Consider the following 16,427-nt stretch of genomic DNA (forward strand, 5'->3'; position numbering starts at 1 on the left):
CATAGGGATTGCTCTTTTTTCTTAGACTCTTTTGACATGCATTTTATCATGAACTATACATAGGAGATGGAGAATATAACAGGTCCATAAACCAGGATCAAATGCCTACCCGAGTTTCTCAAAATTAATTTACCAACAGTCTCAAAGGCAAATTATGAACACTGATCCCAGTTTGTGACTTGAATTCCACAATCTCGATACAAAATGTTATGTTTTCCTGCTAGATGGTCAAGGGTACCAATAGTATATTTTCAAAGAATAATGTATTTTCAAAACAAAAAAAGTAGCAAAGATTTGCAAGACTTGTAGGAAAGGCGGGATGGGTGATGGAGAGGGTCAATTAACTCCTTTTCAATGATACTTTTTTTCCCCAAAATTGGTTTAAATAATGGTTCAGCAGCTGGTCACAAAATATCAAGGCATGCCAACTGACATTAAATGGACAAATGTCAGATTTATGAAACAGCAGTTACAGGTAGGCCACCTAGCTGACTTAGGTGATCAATCCACCTCTTACAACACTAATTCATGCTTATCCAGGAAGAAAACCTCTTTAATTCATAATTTCTCAATATCTGAATCAAATAAACAAACACCTTTAATTAACAGGTAATTAAATCATCACATCAAAGTAAGCATCACATTAACATCAAATTCACCCATTTCAAATTTAATTCATATACAGTCTTTATTTGCACTTTTTCCATGTTAAAATTAATGATTTCCTCTTTTCCTCGATCTACATTAAATGCCACATTTACTCTTAATGACTCTCATTTATATTCCTGAGTAAAAACAATACTGTAACAGTTTTATCGCAGGGTAAAAAATTTAAATGAATCTTTTCTGTCTTAATCAATTCCTATGGTTCTTAAATATTCTGAATTCAGTCTTTTAATTATTACGTTAAATTAGCAATTGCATAAAGCAGATGGCTCAACAAATCAAAAGCAATCATTTAGATGGTTTTGTTCAGAGTATATAATTTGAACTTCACTGAAAATCTAGCATCTCTCTCTATGGCCTATTTCAATCCATCTCAATTATTCAAATGGCTAATAAAGTGTTTTAGTGTAAGAAGATAACTCACTTTCAGTAGCATTCTTCGTCTTTTTTCACAAGAATTGCTATCTAGATTTTTGTACAGGGCTCTCCCTTCACATACTCTTTATTACATACTCTATGTATCTTTGTTTTACTGCAGATTTCACACTATCCCTGACAGTGCCAGCCAAAATAGACTGATATTCTTATGGATACTGGCTCATCTTGTGATTTTAAATGCACATGCAAGCTTAATTCCCACTTCCTGTGATATAAATTCAATAACTCCTACTATTATATCAGATTAATTTAGCTGTTCAAGTGTTTTTATTATCTCACTTTCACTTTATAAATGTAAGTCAAATCTACAGTCAAACTTCATTATCTAGAACTCAATAGGACCAAGAAAAATCAGGGCAATATTGGTGAACCTTCCAAAAACCAGAAGTCTCTGTCGAGACTGTAGCTCTACTGGTTTATACTTAAAACAAAGGAAGAGAAAAGTAGCAGTTGGGACTCGAGACTTTAAATCAGCAATAAATAGAAAAATGATCCTTGCCACTCATCAAAATAAAAACCAATGCACAGAATTATGTATCTTAGTATAGTCTACTTGTGTGCCAAGTTATACTGAAATCAGACCAAAACTGCAGGAGGAGTAGTATTTTGAAAGAATTTCACAGATATTTCTATTTTAAGTAACCATGGGCAACATTGTTCATTGAAATCAAAAACCGATGCACAGAATTATGTATCTTAGTGTTGTCTACTTGTTTGCCAAGTTTTATCAAAATCAGACCAAAACTGTAGGAGGAGTAGCATTTTGAAAGAATTTCACAGAAATTTCTATTTTTAGTAACCACGGCAACACCGTTCATCGAAATCAAAACCCGATGCACAGAATTATGTATCTTAGTGTAGTCTACTTTTGTGCCAAGTTATATTGAAATCAGACCAAAACTGTAGGAGGAGTAGCATTTTGAAAGAATTTCACAGAAATTTCTATTTTTAGTAACCACGGCAATACCGTTCATCAAAATCAAAAACCGATGCAAAAAATTATGTATCTTAGTGTAGTCTACTTGTGTGCCAAGTTATACTGAAATCGGACCAAAACTGTAGGAGGAGTAGCATTTTGAAAAATTGTTTACAGACAGACAGACGGACGGACGACGGACGCATTACTATCGCATAAGCTCTTCTGGTCTCTGACCTGTAGAGCTAAAAACTTACGGAAATCAACAAATCTTGCCCTGTAATGAAATTAAACACCTCTACATTTTAATTTAGTCACTTGTACAAATGTATCATTAGTCTGTAGGAATATTTCATTAAAAAAAACCCCGAAATTTTTTTTCTGACAAGCAGCGTCTCAATAAAATGGAATTTCTTATGAAATAAATTGTTTCATTTATCTAGTCAGAAAGTCATGCCTTTGTTTAGTTACAACTAGATAATATTTCAAGATGAATTTGAAACCATTTTGGAACTGTGGTGCACTAGCTGCCTTCACTCTAATGGATTAATTAAAGAGTAACATAATGTTGTCAAATACAATTCTTATATTAGATATTCTTACAAATCATTGTATGTACATTGTATAATAAAGTCATATACAGCCCACTGTGCTGTATAGATTTGTCTGGGTTCTGATGTGCAGATACAATACGTTATTACATCTTACACTTCTAGTTTGTATTCATGACCAATTTCCCAGATGATTAAACATATGACATTTTCACCATGAATGCTAAAACAAATTCTAAATCTGTCCGTCAGAATTTTTCCAAAAGTAACATAAAACTTAGATGTGCGATGCATGTTCACATCTGTAAATTGTTCAACTTTAAAATGATACGTACCTGTACTGAACATCACATGATATAGTTACATGAGTAAGATCAATTAATGATGCATCTTTTGTCTGATTCTCATGAGAGACCCCTTCACATTAAATAGGTCTGTATATCGTGATAATGAAATGCTAAAGTCATAACGTAGCCTGATTGTAGTCATTTTCTAGTATATTTTTCCTCTTAAGAGAATATATTTCCATAAAATTTGGCTAAATGCAGGCCCAATTCTACCGAGACCCACTTGATGAACTTATGAATCCCTGAATCATGACGTCAATATCTTGTACACTTGACTAAGACATGTAAGATTGGGAGTTCCAGTGGCTTTTAATTTCTCTCTGATTGTCTGTAAATTCTTAACTAAAAGGATAGACTAACTAATTAGTAAAAATTTAAATTAGTGAGAAAAAATATTTTACATGTAATCTTAAACATCCACTCAATGGACAGTGACACTTCTTCAATATGAAAATATGCTAGCATTATCAATCAACAGAAATAAAATGCACTACATGTTTTATTTAATAACCTGTTCAGTCTAAGAAACAAACATGCTGGATGTTACTTTTATCTTTAACAAGAAGAAAACATAGGTAATCAAAGATTACGAAGCTCACCTTGACGAATGTTATCAGTTTAGGTAATGCAAATCTCACATAATATTTTCTTAAAAGTATTTTATTCTGACTACAATATTCAAGAGAGTTCTGTTTAAACAGGTCTTAAAATTCATTGGGGATTGACCTGTTCAAAAAATTTAACCTCATCACTCGTTTGGAAAATGTGGGTCAGATCCAGCATCTGAAGCAAGTTTAGATTGTCCATCCTTAAATGCATCATCCATGCAAGTTTGGTCCGGGTAGGGCTTATAGTTACTTGGGAATGGACCTGCTCCTAAAACTTTAACCTGATCAATCATCTGGAAAATGTAGGTCACATCCAGCATCGGAAGTAAGTCTGATAGTGTCCATCCCTTAATGCATGATCCATGCAAGTTTGGTCCAGGTAGGACTTATAGTTACTTGGGAATAGACCTGCTCCTAAAACTTTAACTGGGACGCCGACACCGACGCCGGGGGTATAGCATAAGCTAATCTTGACTTTGTCGAGGTGAGCTAAAAAACCATAAAAAGATTACCTTCACCTTGACAAATCTAAACATAGGTAATCAGAGATTACAGAGCTCGCCTCAACGAATGTTGTCTTTAAGTAAGGCAAAGTCACACAATTAACCAACAAAAAGTGTACATCCAAAATGCAAAATTTATGCAATTTTGATTCGATACTTTGGAACAGGCCTTTATAAAAACTTCAAACTACTTCTTCATCATGAAAACATAATTAAAATCCAGCATCTGAAGCAATTTTTAGAGTTTTCATCCCTTGATGCTGAATCTGCTGATTCAGCATCCGAAGCAAGTCTGGTAGTATGCATCCTAAGATGTACCATCCATGCAAGTTTAGTCATTATAGGGCTCATAGTACCTTGGAAATGAAACTGCACCAAAAACTTTAACCTGCTCACTCAACCAGGAAATGCAGGTCAGATGCAGCATCCGAATCAAGTCTGGTAGTATGCATCCTAAGATGTACCATCCATGCAAGTTTGGTCATTATATGGCTCATAGTACCTTGGAAATGAAACCTGCACCAAAAACTTTAACTTGTTCACTCAACCAGAAAATGTAGGTCAGATTCAGCATCCGAAGCAAGTCTGGTAGTATGCATCCTTAGATGTATCATCCATGCAAGTTCGGTCATTATAGTGCTCATAGTTACTTGGAAATGAGACCTGCACCGAAAACTTTAACTTGTTCACTCAACCAGAAAATGTAGGTCAGATTCAGCATCCGAAGCAAGTCTGGTAGTATGCATCCTTAGATTTATAATCCATGCAAGTTTGGTCACTATAGTGCCCATAGTTACTTGGAAATGAGACCTGCACCGAAAACTTTAACTGTTCACTCATGCGGAAAATGTAGGTCAGATTCAGCATCCGAAGGAAGCCTGGTAGTGTGCATCCTAAGATGTACCATCCACGCAAGTTTGGTCAACATAGGGCTTATGAGACCTACACCAAAAATGTTAACCTGACCCAAAAACATAAACCTGTCATTCCTTTGCTGAAATTGCAGCATCTGAAACTTTGACTGGTACAATGAAACACAATAGAAACATCTTCCATGTATGTCTAATCAATATAGGACATAGAAGTACTTCAAAGGAAAACTGCTCTAAAAAACTTAACCTTAACCCGGGACGCCGACACCGAGGGTATTACATAAGCTCCCCCAACTTCGTTGAGGTGAGCTAAAAAGGGACAATAAATATGGCACTGTCTCCTCATCACCACAGAAACTGGTATATAAATAGGTCGTTATTTTTGTCAGAAGCACCTCATCCTGATTGGCTAGCAGTCAGGTGTTTACGGGGGAGAGTTAGGGAAAAATGTCTAAGTAAAAATATTTATTTTACCCTTAATGTACCAATGGGGTCATAATTCTGCAAAATCACAATTTCTGATTAATCCACATTTTCTTGGATTGTCATACTATGTCTTCAATCCACTTGAATTGACATTGTGAAAAGTTTCTTGAAAAAACTGCAATTAATTTAGTGTAATGTCATTGATCTGATGCTGAAAAAAATATTTCCAATCAAAAACTAAAATCTGTCAGTTTTAAAGAAATTTTCACCAAAATTTTGACCTATTCACCTACAAAATCAATGCATTGAAATGTTTAGTTAGATTCATATGCCAGCGTATGAAGCACTGAAGACCTTTTACATTGATGCCATTATAGTGGCAAGCAAATAAAAGACTGCATTTTAACAGAGTAATGCCCCTTTTCTTCCCAAAGAGTTTAGAACAGTCCCAGAACTGACTTAAATTTAGTCTGATTCACCATTAAGGCTTATCATTTTATTAAGGCAAGTGATAATAATTTATGTGGATTTGGACTGGAGCTAGAGTTGAATCAGGTAAAATCAGTGTCCCCCCTCCAGCTAGCCATCAACGATCACAAAAGCGGTGCTTATATCATTACCAATAGATTAACGTTCATTGTCCGGGCCTATAAACGGTGTATAAAATCTCCATTTCCTACAATCTGCTGCTTTTCCTTCTAGATATGGTAATTAAGCCATACTTAACCAAGCATGAAAAACATCCCTGGTCTTTTATGGACCAACTCCAGTTCTCGGAGCTATCATTTAACCGTTAATTCATTAACGATTAGCATGTTCCATGCTCACTTAACATCGCAGACTGTCCTTTTATGGGACGTTTAGAGGAAGTATTGGAACACTGTAATCATATGCCTGGGGTTCCCTGACAAAGTGTCTCCGAATCGACATTCTTGTGTAATGGCATTCTAACCATTAAATCCAATATACCACCGAGTCAGATACGACAGGAAAAACACACTCCACTCAAAGATAATCATTTACAAAAAATCTTAAAATCCCTAAAATTCATTTTTATTATGAAGGCATTTTGAGATAAATTTTGCTTTATGACATGAATGATATTTTAGGGTGCAGACTTTTTGGAGAAGAGGAATTAACATGAATCAAATTAAGCCTTGCCATGACAGGCAGTGTTTGCATCATTTATAAAGTAACATTTTCTTGTGCAGGGAAAAATCAAGGCAGTTTTTAAGAAGAAGTCAACATGAAATCCTTCAAAAACTATTCCATACAGAGTCCATAAACATCCGATTAACCATTCATTCATGTTACCCTACATCAAAGAGATTGTCAGCCTTTCCTACTTCATTGTTTCACACCTTGTGTACAAATTTCAGGATCTGTTACTTTCTGAAAATGGCAACACTTTTTCAACAAAGGTATCCCAGTGATTATTGAAGTATTAATAAACAGAGATACATGAATTTACAGATTCTACAAGATTTAACAAAATGTTTTACCACTTCTTATGATTGTTCTGGTAGACCTTGACCTTAGAGAGGGATTGGGGGGGTCAATAACTTCTAATTTTTAAATTAGCTGTCCAATTTTTTCAACATGTAAGAAACTGATTACAGTAAAACTCATTTTAAGTGAACCCACTTATAATGAATTTATGCTTATAACAACATGATTTTTATTCCTCTTGGTTTTGAATGGTACCATGATTTTAACGGATATAAAGAAATTCTGGTATGTTTCTGACGAGCAAAATTGTGTCTCCCTGGCACATGGCAATAGCATGTTTTACTGTATAAAAATGAACTCCCTTAATAAAATACAACTCTGGTGCCAAAGAGCAACTGATGCAACAAGAATTCATCTTAGATTAGAACTACACCTGTGACCTAAAAGGATCAGGGAATTGGTGAATTCAATTTCCTTGGAACTTTATGAATCTTTGACACTTTTGCCACCTTGACTCTTTTTTTTCAGTTCTTAGAGAACTCTTGCAGGTTTTGTCCTGTTTTAGCTAATCACCATAGAACGTGACCTAAGATATCTAGGACTTCTTTCAAATTAATGCACAAGCAGTGAAATCATTTTAACTTTATGACTATTGATGTACAAAGTATAATGGAATATCTATGTATCATCTGTCAATGTGTTTGGTTCTGTTTTAATGGACTTTTTCAATCTTTTTCTTGGTAGATTTTCCCGTGTGTCCTCGCGTGTACCAAGAGACAACAGGAGACATCATCAATCAAAAACAAACAGCCTTCAAACAACAGTTTTTTTTCCAACTGATGTTCTTTGTTTGTAGATATGACCAGAGTATATTTACTTTTAGATTTATAGATAAATGTCAACAAATAAACAAATACACATTAACCTTGCAGCAATTGCTCACTCTGAAATTGTTCTTATTCTACTTTGAATTCACTGAGAGATAAAAATTATCAAAAAACATTGCTGACCTAAAGTCAAGTTCAAGGGTTTTGTAAAACATTTCAGAAAATTAAAATATTTATTGAAACTTTTTGAGAGACAAGTTGTGATCTCCTGCTCTGGCCAATCAATCAACATCCACAAGTCATAAAAAAGATTATAGACTTTGTACACACACCAAAAAAGAACCAGGCCTGCTTATATAAATGTTCTGTTTGGAATCAATTTTTCAGGATAAACTGAAGACATTTTTGAAAACAAAAGTCAGCAGCAGGTGTTCTGATGTTCTGAGGTCTGTGGTGTTTTACAAAACCAAGAAACTGTACAGACAGAAGTCGTAGGTAGTGTAAATATCGCTACAGGGATAGTCTATCTCTTTATCTATACACCAATGTAAACCAACTCCTCCACTATTAAAATCTATAAGCCTTTCTCCAAAATTATCAAATTCTCTCATCAATTTTATCTCTGAATTTACAAGAAAGTTAGAGATCAATTCCGTCTTTACTGTACATCAAACCTTGAAAACTAAATTCCAGTTGATGAATGTAATATGATAATCTTGTAACCACAACATGGTTTTAATTACTTGTTGGACAGAACATGCATTTTTTTAATTTGATAATGAGCAATTCATCATCCAACTCTAAAATTTATTCTAAAAGATTTAACTTTTTATGACAAAACAAATAATTGTTATTATACATAACAGATCAATGGAGAAGATCTAAAATTCGTATAAATATTCTACATGACAAGAATATCATACGTAGAAATAAAAAAAAACAGCATGACCTATTAAGTTTGTGGTGTATTAATTGAATTAATTTTGTGACCGGAATATCAGTTGATGACTACATCGTTTGTTTATATTCTTACCTATGATGTACTGGGTGCCGGCGATGGTGGTGGTGAAGGCCCGCCTCTTGTATCGCGGGGAGCAGGGGTGGGACTGGGACCCCCGGAGATCAGGTACCTCATCCCCCGCCTTCAACGTCTCTGACTCCGTTACCGTGACAACAGGGATACTGTTCAGTGACACACTCATTCCTGTTTTTAAGTTTCGGTTTTCTTTGTTTTGCATATTTTATAGGTATATTCCATTTAACAAAAATACCTTTGCCATCATCACTGGTTTTTGATGAAAGTGCTAGGGTCGATACGGTTCACCAAAGATCTCCCACACAAGATTCAGAAAGAGACCCTGTTATCCTATTATTTTTGTAAAAGCTTTGACGGTTGATAATTCTGAGCACTGCCAGCTACCAGATCATAAATTCTGATTGGCACCAAGTGTTTAAAGTTCCATCAGGCTGCGTCTTGTCTCTGGTAGAGGGGGCAGATCAGAATCAGAGGGAAGGCTTTAGCAGCCACCGGAGACGTGAGAGAACATGACAGGGGGGATACACTAGGCACCACCAGACAACCCCCACTGTCTACAGCCGTTAGTGTATAACAGGTAACAACGGCTCAGGTGCAGTCACTCGACTGTGTCTTCTCCTGCAGGTTGTACTGGCACTGAATTCTCATTAATCCACAATAGTAAATAACACAGCCGAGCTTTGTTTGTTCACTCTATCACATATAGGTCCCTTACGTATTCAATTAATACAAGTGCAGCAAAATGGAATATTTTTCCATTTGTTATAGTCAGGAAGTGAGACCATTTTGTAGGTATGATCCCATTAAATATTGATGATTGTAAACTCTGTCTGTCGACCAGAGGTCTTATGTCATTAATGGCTCAACAGATTATTACATCTGACAACATAGGTAGAGATCAGGATCCGAGAGTCTAGGTATCCTCAGGTATATCAACACTTATCTCTCAGCATCCAGAGTGTACACACTAAAATGTCTACCTTCCTTAATAAGACACGACTCTACACCAACAGTTTGCATTCTTTTTGTCAGTGGATACACATTGATCTGTTGAATACTAATAACGGTTTTGCACGACAAACTAAACCTTTTCCAATATCAAATTGTCATAAATATATCCTTTTTCAAATTTACCCACCATTCTCATTAAACGGAACAAGGTCTCTGTACGGAGTTTATCAGAATATTGTGGCTTTTGACGATGGAGAGTTGGCGATTCCTTGACAACCATGAAGAGTCCAGTCCACCAAAAAACTTAACTCAATCTCTACGAGTCCGCACATAAATTTGTATGTCTTTATTACCAATTAATTAAATTTGAGTTCAGAACAGGATGTCATTAATGCAGTGACAAAAAATTCACCTCAAAAGATAAACTCCGAAGACAAACGTCATCAAAGACGCTTCCCGAAGGACTCCAAACCCATTTGTCAGTCAACGATCTCGGAAGCTCACACGAGATACTACTGTAAGTTATATGGATATAACTCAGGGAATTCAGCCAAGAAATATAATTAGGTCTATAATGTCTTATATGTATCTTTGACATTTCTTAGATAAAATATACTCACTATATCTAATTAAGCTTAAAGGTCTAAGCCCTAGTTTTACGTACAATTAAGAAATTAAATTATTTATTTTTCCCTCATCCATTTAATCTAATTAGTGCAACTAATTGTAGAACAATAAAATATTGATTATTAACAACTCCATTCTCCAAAAAAGGTAAATGTTGAGGACTTGTCTGATTACAATGAGAAGAAGTTTCTATTGTGTACCTACCTGGGTCAGATATCAACTCCGGGATCGGAATATTTACAGTTGATCCGGAGGTTAGGAAATCTCTAATAGCCTGTACGCTTCTGAACTGTTTATCTTCTCTCTCTAATGTAACTTTACTTCAATGCTATCTGTATTCAGCACTTTTGAGAACATTGTGTATAGAACTTAGATAATGTTTTTATACCTGTAAAGTTTGCTATTGCAAAACAATAATCAATTTGAATTCCAAACTTTTTAATTTACATCTATAATGTACCATACCTTGTCCTAAACCTGACATTGCCTTTTTGTCTCTCATTGTTTTTTGGAGAAAGAACTATCTGAATAATGCTTTTGCAATATAATAATCTCTGAGTTTGTTTATAAAAAAAGATCTTTGTGAATTATATCTAATAAAAAGTTTCCTGATTTTTATTTTTTTTTAATTTTAGACTTATAGAGACAAAATATGAAATAGAATAATCAAATCAACACATTTACATGAATTAGTCAAAACGTTATTTTCTTTTAGAAGTCGGTGTCTATAATAATGATAAATTTTAACAACTAACGACTATACAACTAATGAATGTAGATTCCTTTATAAAGTGACAACTGAAAGATACCTTGACAACCTTTAAGGTACAGGTCTCAAAAAACATCCAAACAGCCAATAGAAGATAATTTATAGTGATGACTTAATGATTAGTTCTCTTTCTCATTTGATGGATGGAGGAGGATAGGGGCATACAATTGACCACAGTTCAGGGCCTCGGTCCAATTATACACAGCAATGTGAACAATTCAAATCAGAAGAAAAGTACAGGCAGGAAGGGAAGAAATGATGTGTATCTTAATCAGGGGAGATTACAAAGGTACAAAGTAAAGAATTGCGTTCAGCATTAAAAATGATAATTTGCAGCCCAAGTCATTTATCAGAGATAAAACTAAATAATGATGAATGAAACAGTAAAAGAATCCAGATTTTTAAATAGATACAAGGACAATGACTTATTGTGAACCTTGACCTTGAATGAAACTGATGGTTGATATTGAACAAGATATCGAAATAATTCAGAGTTTGATTAAAATCTGCTCGTCTTTGGCCTTAAGTCAATGATCTAGGAAACATAAAATATGCTGGATATAAACGTTTATTTTATCCTGGTGGTCCGATTATGTAAGACCTGATCGAAGGTCAAGTTCTCCAGAGTAAATAACGATTAGCTCTACCAGTGTATACTAAAATCAGCTAAAACTAATTTACTAATATAAGCTATAACCGCAGGTTTTAAGAGCAGGTTTTATAAAGATACTGTGAATCAAACTTTGCAATAGCGGAAGCTCATATCAGACCGACATCATATTATGAAGTTACCATACAAGCATTATCTTATTCCTAAACTGCATGACAAAAAACAACTGAATTTTTTTCTCACAAAAATATTTACATTGCATCATCCTAGATAATGTTGGTTAGTATAGAAATAAAGTGCTTAAAAATTAATACTTATATGAGTTGGTTTACATGCATGGCAGAAGTTAAATTTGGTCAAAGAGTATATAAATGTATAATACACATCACCAAGAATTAAATAGCCAGAAAAAAAAACAAGACAGTAATATATATAAATCAATCGTTTCAGTATTTACTAGAGACGTATTCATGATCATACATGCAGATATATTTACCAGATTATGAACTTTCCTGTCATTAATGTTTAAGTGTAAAAACACAATGCTTAAAGTCAAATTTTTCTCTGAAATAAATTTTTACAGAGTGAAGTAGCTTGTAATCTGAAGTGGTTCAATCCCTCGACAGAACCTGTGAACAGTTTCAAGTAGATATGTCACACGGGTCATACATCTACACTGCTGGCACAAGGGAGACAACTTTCTCTCAAGCAATGCACCAATCTAAGTCTGTTTAAACTCATTTATTATATGATTTTTTTTTTGTATTAAGGTAAATGGCTAGAACTCTGGAAAAATCTAGGTCATAATGTATATTTTTTAAGGGAATTACATACGTACTTCATAGATGGCCACAAATTCAAAAAAAAGATTTTTACCAAACATATTATTTAATACGTATTGTGATCAGCGAATCATGACGATATAATTTGTTATTGAACACTTCAAACAAAACCAAAGAATTACAAACATAATTTGTATCAATGATGAAAATATAATTAAAATTAAGTACATGGCACAATGACATTTGTAAACGTAATCGTTTTAAATAAAAAAATTCCCTGTGATATCATTTTCTAATACATCCTTTACAAAACTAGAATAGTTTCCTAATCAAGCCATTTATTTTTGGCCTAAAATTATGATGTAACTATAATGGTGCATTATTACATATTGTGAAACTATGAAGTTGAATTTTTTTTGTGACTATTTCAGTTATCTTTCTTTGATCACTTTTGCTAGGAAGCATCTGTATTATAGAAATTAAAAATATCAATAAATTCTTTTTACTTTGTAATTTGTTCCCAAATACCAAAGTCCAAAAAGCATGCTCCTTAAACAAGAGGCCCAAGGGCAACAATGCTCACCTGCATCAATATGGTTTTGTCATTTTTCATCAGCAAATTTCTTCTGCTTTATTTTGATATGCTAATTTAACTTTGATCAGCTGTTTTAGCTCCATCCTAGCCCTAAGTGTTACATTTGCTGTTTTAGCTCCATCCTAGCCCTAAGTGTTACACTTTGAACTAAACTGAATCAAATTACACTTCCTGAGGATGCTTCTTATAAACATGACTATGGTAACTATGGTAATCACAGCTTTGTTGTTCTTGAGATTTTTTATAGATTTTTTGTTTAAGTGAAGTCAAATTTTAAAGTTTTAATTGTTCCTTCTCTTTTATTCAGCCCAACAATTGTTTTGATGTGCTTCTTCTGAAACTAAATTTTGGGGCGAAATCTAAAGAACCTGTCTGGCTGTTTATCATACTTTGGGAGTTATCTCCCTTGAGTTTGATAACGTGACACTCAGACAAAGAAGCATTATTCCCTTGTAATAAACGACGCGTATTGATCATTTTGTCAGAAAAAATCACACAGACTTTTGTAAAGACATTAAGTGATGCAGTAAACAGCTCAAATGTAACAAATGTAGAAAAACCATGCTATTTTAATGCCCATTTTAGAGGATCCTGCATGACAAATCTGAAAATATGATCACATTTAGACTCCATTCTCCTGGATTCTATATCATTGTAAATCCTCAATTTATTGTTTTTCCTAGGTGTATTACAAATTAAGCATCAGAAAAAATGGATGCAGACTGATCCAAAATTTCTTGACTGATTCTGTAGTATAAAGGACAAGATATGGTAACCGCTGAATCTGGCCCCTTATTTGATATGTTAAAATTAGAACACAGTTAAAACTGTGACAGTTTGTAGTTCAGAACTTAAATCATACCACTGAATAAAATTTTAATGATACTTTCAGTGTTGCTTTTGTTGGGGGGAGGGGAGGGATGTTCCCCATTTTCTTCCAAACCTTAATATCTTTTTTTTTTTGGGCTATTTAGTGAGAAGAGATGGAATTTTCTTGGCTGTTGGGGTGGGCATTGGGGGTTTGCTACTTTAAGTCATCAAAACTTTTCTTTCCCCCCCCCTTTCAAAAATGATACTAGGTGCTGGTCTAGCATACATATGTCTTCTACAACTTTACCTTGGACAGTATACTGTAAACGTATTATATTTGGCTGTGTATTCTTTTAAGCGGCTTTGGCGGAACGCAGCAACCGCTAAATCAAGTACAACGCTAAATGTCTTGCACATACACACATAAAGAAGATGAAGAAATGCGCTAAATCAAATCTACGCTTAGTTATTCAAAAGTCAATTTCCACCAAGTATAGTACAAGCTAAAAATAATACATTTACAGTAATTACACAACAGATTAAAGTCTGAATGAGTCACAAGATTTTTTCCTTGTATCAATTTTTGGTCATTAGTAGAGGCAACAGATGAATGTTTTTGTTGAACGGATGATATTCAAAACACAAAGCCGAAGGACAAATGCTAACAAAGGACTTAAACATTGGACAATATTCTATAATCATTTTGTATGGATGGAGATGTACCATTTGTCTTGCTGTATATTAAATTCCCATTTTTTCTGCAGTAATCTTCGGGACCGTCTCGTTTAAGGCATATCGTTATCTCATCTATATGCAGAGTAGGGCTGTACGTACTGGGCTTCTTTGGTTTTCAGATCCCTGAAGGCTTAAAGCTTGTGTGACAGACAGACATTACAAAACGTCGAGCCCAAACACGAACAATCCACTAAAATTGTTTCTTCATGAATGACTGATGATGGTCATTTGGAATCTATCTCTTAAGTATTCATCGCATTTAATAAAAGGTCAACATCCATTGGTTCCAAAACATTTGATATATATTTCTATTACAAATTATTTCTTACTAAATTCTCTCATGGTGTGTAAAAAAGTCATCAATGTCCCCTGTCAATGAGAGTTCATGAAAATGATAGAACGAATAAATGAAAATAAAAAACAAGAAGGGAAGGAGTATATTTATGTGCTCATATTAAAAACCCCAAGTGATTTGTATTTCACTGATAGAAAACCATAAAATTTCAATACTTCGTATCATTTTGTGAGACATCATTCATAAATCCTCTCATCTGAAAAATTGTTACTCAATCAAACTGAGGCCTTATTTCAACTTCTTAATGGTCTATCTATCTACCTCTCATAAAATCCTTGCAAATCAAACAAGAGGCCCAGGGGCCACAGCGCTCACCTGAGCACATCGGCTAGGAAAAAGCACATATCAGATCAGAACAGAAGATTTACTGAGGGGGGCTTGAATGTTAACCTCCCAGGGGATGATTTGAACGTGCTAGAATCTACACTACCTGAGGATGATTCCATATAAATATTACTAATCATGGCTTTGATAAAATTGAAAAGAAGATTTTTAAAGATTTTTCCTATATATTCCTATGTAAAACTTTGGTCGGTTATTTTGGCCCCATCCTAGCCCCGGGGCTCATGATTTGAACAAATTTGAATCTACACTACCTGAGGATAATTTCACATGAGTTTCATCTTTCCTGGTCCAGTGGTTCTTGAGAAAAAGATTTTTAAAGATTTTTCCTATATATTCCTATGTAAAGCTTTGATCGGCCATTTTGGCCCCACCCTACCCCCGGGAGTCATGATTTGAACAACTTGAATTTACACTACCTGAGGATAATTTCACATGACTTTCATCTTTCCTGGCCCAGTGGTTCTTGAGAAGAAGATTTTTAAAGATTTTTCCTATATATTCCTGTGTAAAATTTTGATCGGCCATTTTGGCTCCACCCTACCCCTGGGGGGTCATGATTTGAACAAACTTGAATCTACACTACCTGAGGCTGATTCCATATGTGTTTCATCTTTCCTGGCCCAGTGGTTTTTGAGAAGAAGATTTTTTAAAAATGCCATTAATTTTTCTCTAATTCATAATTATCTCCCCTTGGAAAAGGGCGTGGCCCTTCATTTGAACAAACTTGAATCTCCTTTACCCAAGGATACTTTGTAGCAAGTTTGGTTGAAATTGGTCTAGTGGTTCTTGAGAAGAAGACGAAAATGTGAAAAGTTTACGACGACAACAACAACGACGACAACGACAGACGACGGACAAATTTTGATCAGAAAAGCTCACTTGAGCCTTTGGCTCAGGTGAGCTAAAAATAAAGCAATATAAAACAAAATGAATACTGCCATATTAATCATTATTAATCCATGGGATCAGGTGCCATTAAGGAGTGAGCCTCCCCTGCCCACTGGTCACACCTGCCTTGTGCTCCCAACATGATCAGGGAATGATGGAAAAATCTGTTGACGATTCGGTGTGTAAATAATGGTATAACCATAAAAGGCACAAAAATTACAGCTCCAGTCCCCAAAAATAGAGATTTCACAGTAATCTACTCAATATTATATAATGTTTATCAGTATGTATATATAAATTTTCTGTTTACAACATATTTTG

The 16,427-nt window shown here is 34.5% G+C and overlaps 1 protein-coding gene across 8 annotated transcripts in view; it reads right to left on the bottom strand.

The window, feature by feature from the left end:
- The window catches only part of LOC134230855 (dual specificity calcium/calmodulin-dependent 3',5'-cyclic nucleotide phosphodiesterase 1A-like), a 130,305-nt gene that overhangs the window by 88,103 nt on the left and 25,775 nt on the right, over window positions 1–16,427 (bottom strand). Inside the window, exon 1 of one of the 8 annotated variants that reach the window (XM_062712717.1) lies at window positions 8,637–10,233. The exons of the other annotated variants lie outside the window; for them this stretch is intronic. Within the exon in view, the coding sequence (XP_062568701.1) occupies window positions 8,637–8,841 (205 nt within the window). The 5' untranslated portion in view covers window positions 8,842–10,233. Of the gene's footprint in view, window positions 1–8,636; window positions 10,234–16,427 lie in introns of those variants that run through there. 8 annotated transcript variants of the gene reach the window in all.

This window comes from Saccostrea cucullata, unplaced genomic scaffold, assembly GCF_032062105.1.
Source record: "Saccostrea cucullata isolate Sc308-1 unplaced genomic scaffold, CSIRO_AGI_Scuc_v1 ctg430, whole genome shotgun sequence".
NCBI classification, from domain to species: Eukaryota; Metazoa; Mollusca; class Bivalvia; order Ostreida; family Ostreidae; genus Saccostrea; species Saccostrea cuccullata.